This window comes from Ictalurus punctatus, chromosome 19, assembly GCF_001660625.3.
Source record: "Ictalurus punctatus breed USDA103 chromosome 19, Coco_2.0, whole genome shotgun sequence".
NCBI classification, from domain to species: domain Eukaryota; kingdom Metazoa; phylum Chordata; class Actinopteri; order Siluriformes; family Ictaluridae; genus Ictalurus; species Ictalurus punctatus.
Genome location: NC_030434.2, coordinates 9,028,998 through 9,039,063, shown reverse-complemented (window position 1 = coordinate 9,039,063; position 10,066 = coordinate 9,028,998). Strand labels below are relative to the sequence as shown.

The window sequence follows — 10,066 nt, the reverse complement described above, 5'->3', positions numbered from 1 at the left end:
CACACCCATTCATACACTACAGACACTTTGGACATGCCAATCTGCCCATCGTTCATGTCTTTGGACTGGGGGAGGAAACCGGAGTACCCGGAGGAAACCCCCGCAGCACGGGGAGAACGTGCAAACTCCGCACAGACAGGGCCACGGTGGGAATCGAACCCCCGACCCTGGAGGTGTGGGGCCACCGTGCGCCCACTGCAATTACTTGTTAAATGACAATGATCTGGTCAATTTTGTTTAATTGCCTGAATGCTTTCTTCTTTTTTTCTCTCTCTTTTTTTTTTTTTACTTTTTACAAAGATTTGAGGACACGCGAGACACAAAATTTGCGATTTGCGATATACACAAAATTATGTATGGAAACGACGCGAGGGCAGATTTCTTTTTCTTTCTTTTCTTTTTTAAAAAAGGATGACGTCATCACACACACCATCACGCACACCATGGATACAGGCGAGAGACAGCACTATCGCAAACTCATACACACTTTCACTTCGTCAAGAACAGAAATGCGCAAAAAAAAGCAGGGCTGTGTAAAAAAATATCGATTCTCCGATTTTAATCGATCTTCAATTTAACGAAACGATATCAATAAGGGAAATTCCCGAATCTATTCGTAATGCTCGTGCTTTACTTGAGAGGATGTGAATAATATCTGTAGTCCGGCTTTCGTCCTGAAGATGTCGCCATCTTTTATGTTTTGAATATTGAAAACGGTTTTTTTTTCTTAAAACATGTTTCAGGGTGTTAATGAATGTCACTGTTGGACATTTACAATGTTTTTATTTATTTATTTATTTATTTTACAGTTATGTGTGTTGTGCAGTTTGTGCTTACACTGTGTGCATTGCATATGTATGATTTCTTGTTACAGTGTTTGTTACTCAGTAAAAGTGAAAAGTAATTAAACAATTGTGTGGGCCCTATTGCTAATATAGATGTGTATTTCAGTAATATAGTTAAGTCGAAGGGTTTCAGTTACCAGCATTTATATTAAAACATGGATTCTGTGTCTGCAAAACTAACACTTTAAATGAAATATTGATAGCTAATCGATATTGAATCGAATCAAAACCATATAAATAAGAATCAAATTGCCAAATTGGTCACAATACCCAGCCCTACAAAAAAGTGGATGGAAACTTGGCTAATGAATCAATGTAATACACTAAACAACTGTTTCAATGAGACAGAAAAATAAAACAGCTACTAAGGAGAATGACATGGAGGGAAAAAGTAAAAAAAAATAAAAAAAAATAAAAAAAAAATATTGTTCCAGTTTATGGTGATGCTGCAATAGGTGATATCCAAACAATTTACAGAAAATGTAAATTATACCTATTAATATTATGCAACACCATTCTCCTGCTTATCCAGTGAAGAGAACAAAATTCAAACACAACCTGATCACAATCTTCACCAAACTTCTCTCTTTTGGGTTAACGGTCTCTTTTGCAAGCAACTGCTGCCTCCTAGTGGCTCAATAACAGATTACAATTGTTATTCAAAACCACTCAAATACAATATCTGTAACTTTAATAGACAGGCTAATTAAAATGCACGGACAGAACAGTAATCATCATTAGAGTATACATAAATTGCATGTAATAAAATGATATATTTTATTGACACAGTTGCACCATACAGTATCTTTATATATATTTCAGTCGTAGCTGCGTTCTGAGTATCTTAAGTATAAATTTACTCACATTTCTGAATAAATAAAAAGGAACATGAAATGTCATAATACATAACTAAAAACAACTATCTAAAGCTAATTATTATTATTATTATTATTATTATTATTATAACAATAACAACAAAGTAGTCAGCAAAATTACGAGTTGTCTTTATTACATATAATACAAAAAAAATTATCTAAAATGGTGTCTTTTGGCACCATTATTATTCTGGGTCGTCCTATTTAAAACATATTTAGGAAAGCATTACATTGTATGTTAGAAAAAAAAATCACAATTTATTCAGTGCATTGAACCAAATCACAATTAATTAAATATGCAACTGGATTATATAACAAAATAGCATGCTGCATGGATTAGGTCAAATATTTCCCTTTATTCACACTGGTGACTGACACCTATAAGTTTTCATAGTATCGGTCTCTGTTCTCAAAATCTCTGTAGGCGAACCTGGCGTCTTTTTTACTGTGTGGTATGCGGCCGAAGGGTTCGTGATCATTGTAGCAGCTGTCGAACACCTCGTCGACCGTTTTCACCGCCTCCTCTTTGCTTATCTTCCTCACAGCAAGGATAGACCGTGTCGCACGGTCCCGCACACACTCCTAAAGCAGGGGAGCAGAGATGTATTTAGTGGTGCATTGTGTTGAGCGTGACATATTACAGATTTTATGCCTCTGTCAGGTTATCAGTAGTTGGCCAACCTGGAAAGACAACTCTCGACAGCCATTCTATGCTAGCAAGATTTAAAGGGTGACTGTCAAGTGTTCAACAATTAAGGTGGCTTGCTAAACTCACAAATACTGTAGCTAGCTAGTGTTATTTATGGTTGGGACGGTCTCTATTTTTTTTTTTAAGTTCCTCTTTGGACTTTGAGAGTCAAGTATTATCCATGGTTTACCCGAACTGTCCTGAAATCAGCCAGTTACTCACAGTTACTAACATTTTATAAAAAAAATAAAAATAATAATAATAATAATAATTCACACAGATTTTATTTTTTCTGCATGGGAGCATCATCAGAAATACACACAGCTTAAAGAGAATGGTGTTGCTAAGTAAATGCCCATGAGGACTGGCATGTCATTGTAGGTAGGCTATAGGCCATGGTGATGATGCCCACCACCCAGTAGGCCCGTATCTGCTTAGACAGAAAGGATCCCAACAAGGAACATTCTGCAGCCTTAGCTTAATGGAATGCCTGCAAGGTCAACTGATTGATTAAAATTGGGTTATATGACCTTGGACAGAAATCCCAGGTTCAACCACAAGTTCACCCCCTTAGTCATCTGGCCATAAATTCATACAAGGCCAGCTTATCAGCAGAGCACCCAGCTCTTCCACAAAGACTACCACTGTAGCTTTGGCATCTTGCCTTAAGGAACACTAACACAGAGGGGAGATTCCAAGCCAGGATAATGGGGAAGTTTGGTGGATGGAGGTGACTGACCCCTTTCAGAAAGGTCGTAGCAAGTGTAGAAGGCATCCACCATGCTCTGTCGAGCTGAAATAGCTGCCACAAACACCTTTAGAGTAGATGGGGACTTGCTGCTTTATAGCAGTTCCTGGAGGCAAATTCACTGGATCCAGTTGATAAGGCATACAAAACATGTAAAATAGGGCCTATTGCATTCAGGAGCATTTCCTGTACTGGCAGTTATCAGAATGCGTTTCATTCTTACGGCAAAACCCACAGGCAAAGGTGATCTGGCTTGGGGTGCCAAATCTCTCCAGCCATTTGGGACAGCAATTCTGCTCAGGGAGGAAGCCTCCAAAATACTGCAGGATATTTTACTTCTCCAATCTACACTGACCCTCTTAGCTCACAACTTTAAACTATAACATCAATTAAACGATCCTACTTGCACTTAAATAGAACAGCCGAACTCACGAAGACTCAACTCAGATGAGGTAGGTTTATTGTCAGTCAAGCAAGACAGCAAACAAACCAACTGGTACCAGGAGCACAAGAATCACGCACGTGAAGCTTGCACTGAGGTTCATACAAAGACTTTCTATATACATTTCATGCATGGCCCCATATCCAACTTTAACCAATCAGACATTTTCCCTTTTTGCACATCCCAATCAAAATCCTCCACACGTATCCCAGTTGCATAATTTCCCATTATCTCCAAGAGACATTGGGTTTACCCATTAAGTACTGCTCTAAATGTCCCCGTTATCATTTTCCTTAGTTTGTTTTTCACGTCATTATTTGCGTCACTTATACTGAAGTGTTTATATTTTCCTTAGCTTTTACTTCCTTATCGACTTTAGAGCCATCACCACCACGGACGAGCGAAAGGCCTACTTCCTGTCATGGGCGAGGGAACATTCTAAGTTTTATCTATTTTGTTGCTCCTTTTTTTCCTGGGTCAGACTCGTGCGCTTAACAGTTTTCATGTGTTTTTCTGTCGCTAGCCGTAAGGACGTATTTACCAAGGGTGCCAATATTAGTGGAGGGCACTGTATATAAAAGTGCAGTAATCCATGCAAATTATATGATTTGAAGTCAATCAAGTTGAAACTTACATTAGTTAGTCTTCTCATGTATAAATTTGCGCACTCGGGAGCACGAGTAGAACACCGAGGTTTTCCCCGAATTTACAGGATTACTTCATTTCTTGTGTAAACGCTTGTACGAACGATTCACGCGTAAACCCGTTCCTAAATAAGGCCCGATGACTTCAATTTAGCTCGAGTTCTTTTACAGAACATGTAGCCGCCTTACCTGATGGTGCTTTTTAAGGCCAAAATTAAACCTAGCGACTTCGTTGCTGAATGAGCAGTCTCCACTGAGACTGGCTGCCCGAATCTATGGAGAGAGAAAAAAAAAAAAAAGAAGCACAAAAGCTTACTTGGGAATTAGATTACTCATTAAAAAAAAAAAGAAGAAAGTAACTGACAACAGCATTACTACCACAATCCCATTTCACCTCTGAGCAAGCCAAGTGCTTGAAGTTATTGAACCAGTCAACATGTGCACGACAGTGATCGAACGCATGAATGAGCTCATGTGTGACCACTCTGTTCATGTGAGCCTGTTGGTGAATGTTGTTCTGACACAACACAATCTGCAGAAGAGAACACAACAGTTTTACTCGCTCACTGATGTTAACTTGGACGTTATATTAATGTTTGTATTTAGACAAAATCATTACCATTATCCATATACTAATTATACTCATGCATATATAATTCTAATGACAGAATAACCATTTTTTACTGATTATATACGTACTACAATATATATGAATATCATTAGCATGGTCCAAAAATATTTGTACAATTATATTTATTGCGCAATACCGTTCATTTTTTTAAAAACCTCCCCAAGTACTTGTTACAAATCTCAAATTTGGTTTGATGATCTTTTATAGAAATATCCAGGCCAATGATCGATCATATATCACGTATGACCGTTCTGAAGCAGTTCCTCTCACTTGAGATGTTGTGGCATCAAAGCCGCCACTAACGGTTCCGTCACAGTCCTCACAGGAGAAATGTCTGTCTTTGTACACTGCGCTGAGAAGACACAATTTTAAGTCAGATGTCTAAAAATATGGCCACCGGAGCTGTAAGTTGCTGCACATACCAGCCTGAGTTCTTCAGGGCTCCGAGGAGAACTTTTGCGTACGGATCTGAAGGAGAAAGAAGGAATGATTAAGACCATTGTGTAAATGTGTGTTCGCCTGGACAGTTCACCAGTAGTGAAGTTGATCTATATGCGCAATAAAGATTGAGAGTTTAAAATACCATGAGTGTAACAAAGCCACTGTGGGCTAGTAAACAAGATCCTTAACAACCGATAAGCAACGTTCACAAAAACCTGCTGGCCATTGAATAAAGATTACAGACATCACAAATCTTATTAATACTATTCATTGCCTTCTATCTGCAACATGAGTGACTTTTTAAGGATGTGTGATGGGTTTCCTGAGCAGATGCTTGAGAAAGATGTGGAAAATATCTAAACCAGGCAGATTTAAAAATAAATAAATAAATAAATAAATAAAAAAATAAATAAAAGGTGTTTATACTGCTACCATTGGCATTTAAGAAAAAATAAAAAATAAAAATCCATACATAACCTGCAAGCCATTTTACAGAAATTCAGACAGCCGTATGGATCCAACAGCTACATCCATATTGTATTTAAGACACATTTCCATGGTCTTAAAATAGACAATGCACTCACTGAGCAAAAAGGTTCCACTCAGCATGGTAAGAGGTTTATGTCTTTCAGTTGTTCCCAGGCTTTCTCTTTCATAAAAGATTTCCCCTTTAGAAAGCTGGAACACTGAGCATCCAAAGCTTGACGACACCTTTTTAAGAGTATGCAAGTAAACGTCGAAGTGTGAACAATAAGATAACAGCAATCAATACCAAACGTTAAAGCCAAAATTAAAAACTAAAGTCAATCAGGGTGTCTAGTTTATCTCCATAGGAGGTCATTTCAAAATAATAGCTAAAAGACAGATTTATTCCTCAGTCAAATTTGTAAGCCTCCTTGCTCATACACACTTCTTCAGTTCCGTCCACTAAATAAATAAATAAATAAATAAATAAATAAATAAATAAATATTTTTACAGGATTCAGGTCAGGGCTTTGTGATGGCTGCTGCAATACTTTCACTCAGTTTGTCTTCAAGCCTTTTGGGAGGTATGCTTAGGATCGTCGGCCTGCTGGAAGACCCAGTTGCAACCAAGTCTGAACCTTCTTTAGTGTTTCTAGATCATCCTCCTTCCTCATGATGCCATCTATTTTCCTAGGTGCGCCAGTCACTTTTCCAGCAAAACACCCCCACAACATGATGCTGCCACCCTCATGCTTCACAGTTGGGCTGGTAGTGTTTGAATTAAAAGCCTCATACTTTTTTCCTCCATACATAAACTGATCATTATGGCCAAACAGTTGCATTTTTGTTTCATCTGACGAGAGAACACTCCTCCAAACGGCTAGTGTGATCACCTGCAAATGGAAAAGGGGCTTCGTCCTTGTTCTTCCTTTCAGGCCATGGTGATATAGTATACTCTGAGGACTGGTTTACACTAGTGCATTTCAGTTTTAAAACATGACTTTTGCTACGGTTACGCCCGTCGTCCACATTACTCCGGCGTTTTCGACCCTCGAAAACGAAGACTTTTGAAAACGAAGGTGTGGCGTCGACCCACATTCGCCCCCTGATTGGTTCTTCTGGATCATCGCGTATCCTTCCCTGATTCGTCAAGCCCCTACCATATGACCGTTACGCTACCTTGATCGTATACACAACAACAAGGAGACCGAACCGCAAGCTTCGCTGGCTTTGTCGTCATTCTTAGCAGCTCTTGTGCAGTTAAATTCTGTATTTTCTAACACTACAGCTGCCTACATGCGCAAGAGGCGAGCTACGATGAGAGAAATCGCCAACAAATCTCATTTTAAGCGGCGTAAGCCCGACATGGAGTGCCGGTTTGGAATAGCAACCAACTTCCTGTTTACACTCGTACGCGCATGCCCAGTGTGTATAAATGGTCATGTGACGTGCGTATTCGGTCGTGTAGTGTGGACGGAGAGAATTTCTGAAACACGGCGGAAACGCCAGTGTGGACGAGGATCGTTTTCATTTTAAAAAGTTGGTTTAAAAACAAAAAGCGCACCAGTGTAAACACGGCCTTAATAGTGGGTGTACATTCTTTGGTACCTAATGCCTCCAACTCTTTCACCAGTCCTTTTGTTGTTGTCTTAGGGTTCAGTTGAAGCCTTCAGACCAACGTTTGTTCATTCTTAAGAGTTCATTTGTCCCCCTTTCCTGAATGTTGCAGTGTCGATGTGGCCCCAAGATTTTTTTTATTTTTTTATATTTGCATACACATGTATATACAGATGTTCATGGCACCTTCAGTAGTTTGGAAATTGCCCTTAAGGACAAACCAGATCATTGGAGGTCCATGAATGGTAAGATGAAGTGTGTGGAGATTGAACATGGAATTCATACTGATGAGTTTTCCCTATTCATCAGGAAAACCCATGGGGAAATAAATCAAAACAAATAGATCACGAACATGCAAAGAGAACTGAAGTTTATACATCTGTTACTGAACCTTGTTTTTAAGCCCACATACGCCCTTCTGTAAGCGTGCCACTGAGAAAATGCCAGTGAACTCGAACACATGAAACTTTTCAAAATGAATAGAAACATGACAGAACATCCCAAATGTATGATTCATGCTTTAGATCCATGGCTCTCAAAGTAGAGTCCATGATGTACAGCCAATGGTCTTAGAGATGAATAACTTTTTTTTAATAACCTGATGGGAGATCAGGTATTATAATACATGATTATGAATTTATTAGGCTACAGCTCTCATTTTAATTGTCCGGTCATCTGAATTTAACAATAGTGAAGAGAAAGCTGTTGTAACTTTACTAAATAAATGATTGTATAAATATGTGTTTAATATTTGAACAGCTGGATTAGTGCTGAGATTATTACCCAGGTTAGAAAAGCTTGTAATGAATTTTGTAAAATCTTGTTTTCCATGGTGTGTTTTGATAAACTGAATACACACTGCATCAACAGACCTTTTTTAAAAAAAAAAAAAAAAAAAAAAAAACAACTATCAGAAGCATGAGCAAGCGATAACAGGATCTCACACACACTCACTCACTAGGGTGTGTGATCACTTGGACACTTGATACACTGGTGTTCTTTGCTGTATAATCTGCACTGAGATTAATCAGAATTTATTCACACACACACACACACACACACACACACACACACACACACACACACACACCACTAATGGTCTTGTCTAGTAGCTGGCTTACTTGTCTCCACTGCGACATGCAGCATAATCTGACATTTGTGGCTGAAGGTGAACAAGCTTTCCCCAATCGAGCCTTTCTGGTACTTGCTCTTCTTTCGCTCCGGAAACAAGTTGTAGCCGTAATCGTCATTTTGCTCTTTAGTCTGATCCATTGATCTCGTCGACGCGTTCACGCACGCAGGCGAAAATATTTTATCCTACCGCTTAGAAGTCGAGGTCATGTTCCTGTCTGCTAGTCACGTGGGTAGCAGAGGTGAACCGTTTACTAGTGGCGACGCCAGAGAGCTTCCCTGCGAGGCAGCTGAGAGGGTCAAACGTCCGCCATTTTTGAAATTGCAGGCGCGGGATGTGACGTAACATGAAAGCGGAAGTAAAAGCGTCCCATTCATTTGACAATTAAAGAAATCTAAATCTATTATATTATACTATATTATATTATATTATATTATATTATATTATGTTAAATTATGTTATATTATATCCAATTAATTAAGGATTACATCGATTGAATAGTGCTGGATTAAAGTGATAAAAATTTGTTATCAATTTTACAAGTTTTTATTAAGTAAAATTAAGTTAAAAAGATCTATCTATCTATCTATCTATCTATCTATCTATCTATCTGTCTGTCTGTCTGTCTGTCTATCTATCTCTGTCTATCTATCTATCTATCTATCTATCTATCTATCTATCTATCTATCTATCTATCTATCTATCTGTCTGTCTATCAGTCTGTCTGTCTATCTATCTGTCTGTCTATCGGTCTGTCTGTCTATCTATCTATCTATCTATCTATCTATCTATCTATCTATCTATCTATCTGTCTGTCTGTCTGTCTGTCTGTCTGTCTATCTATCTATCTATCTATCTGTCTGTCTGTCTGTCTATCTATCTGTCTGTCTATCTATCTATCTATCTATCTGTCTGTCTGTCTGTCTATCTATCTATCTATCTGTCTGTCTGTCTGTCTATCTGTCTGTCTATCAGTCTGTCTGTCTATCTATCTATCTATCTATCTATCTATCTATCTATCTATCTATCTGTCTGTCTGTCTGTCTGTCTGTCTGTCTGTCTGTCTGTCTGTCTATCTATCTATCTATCTGTCTGTCTGTCTGTCTGTCTGTCTGTCTGTCTGTCTGTCTATCTGTCTGTCTGTCTGTCTATCTATCTATCTATCTATCTATCTATCTATCTATCTATTCAGTACTGTGCAAAAGTTTTAGGCACCCTATTTTTAGTACAATTTTTTTATGTGCTTATTTTAGGACTTCTGCATTGTCAACCCTGCTGGAAAAAAACAACAACAACAAAACAATAGAAACCATTAGAGAAATTCTGATACCATTAAATGCTTTAAACAAATGTAGTGTGTCTTGGGTCATATTCTATTAGGATTTAATGGTTTGTATTGGTTTCCACTAGACATAAACATGCCACCAAGAGAACCCAACACATTACCAGTAGAGACCCACACAGACTATTAGAGTTTCCATTAAAACCAATACAATTGCCATTATAGCCATTAAACTCATTAGAATTTCTGTAATGAT

At 38.3% G+C, this 10,066-nt stretch overlaps 1 protein-coding gene across 3 annotated transcripts; it reads right to left on the bottom strand.

Moving 5' to 3' along the window:
• Nucleotides 1–1,828: 1,828 nt before the first annotated feature.
• Nucleotides 1,829–8,868, bottom strand: atp23 (ATP23 metallopeptidase and ATP synthase assembly factor homolog). Of its 3 annotated transcripts, none has more exons than XM_017494791.3 (6): nucleotides 8,518–8,868; nucleotides 5,296–5,341; nucleotides 5,093–5,225; nucleotides 4,637–4,774; nucleotides 4,432–4,515; nucleotides 1,829–2,302 (listed from the first exon to the last, which is right to left on the bottom strand). In XM_017494791.3, exons 1-6 carry the CDS (start codon nucleotides 8,666–8,668, stop codon nucleotides 2,099–2,101), a joined length of 756 nt encoding a protein of 251 aa, XP_017350280.1. In that variant the 5' UTR covers nucleotides 8,669–8,868; the 3' UTR covers nucleotides 1,829–2,098. The 3 variants fall into 3 exon arrangements, with proteins under 3 accessions (XP_017350280.1, XP_017350282.1, XP_053544341.1); XM_017494793.3 differs by having other exon boundaries at nucleotides 5,144–5,225; XM_053688366.1 differs by having other exon boundaries at nucleotides 5,144–5,220; nucleotides 8,518–8,611.
• Nucleotides 8,869–10,066: the final 1,198 nt, after the last annotated feature.

Bases quoted from the DNA above. Each gene is read 5' to 3' on its own strand.
- atp23 (XM_017494791.3), bottom strand. From the start codon at position 8,668: ATGGATCAGACTAAAGAGCAAAATGACGATTACGGCTACAACTTGTTT. The intron at 4,516-4,636 runs GTGAAATGGGAT...CTCTCTCCATAG, and splicing joins AGCACTTGGCTTGCTCAGAG to ATTCGGGCAGCCAGTCTCAG. The intron at 2,303-4,431 runs GTAAGGCGGCTA...CCCCTGCTTTAG, and splicing joins GCCTTAAAAAGCACCATCAG to GAGTGTGTGCGGGACCGTGC.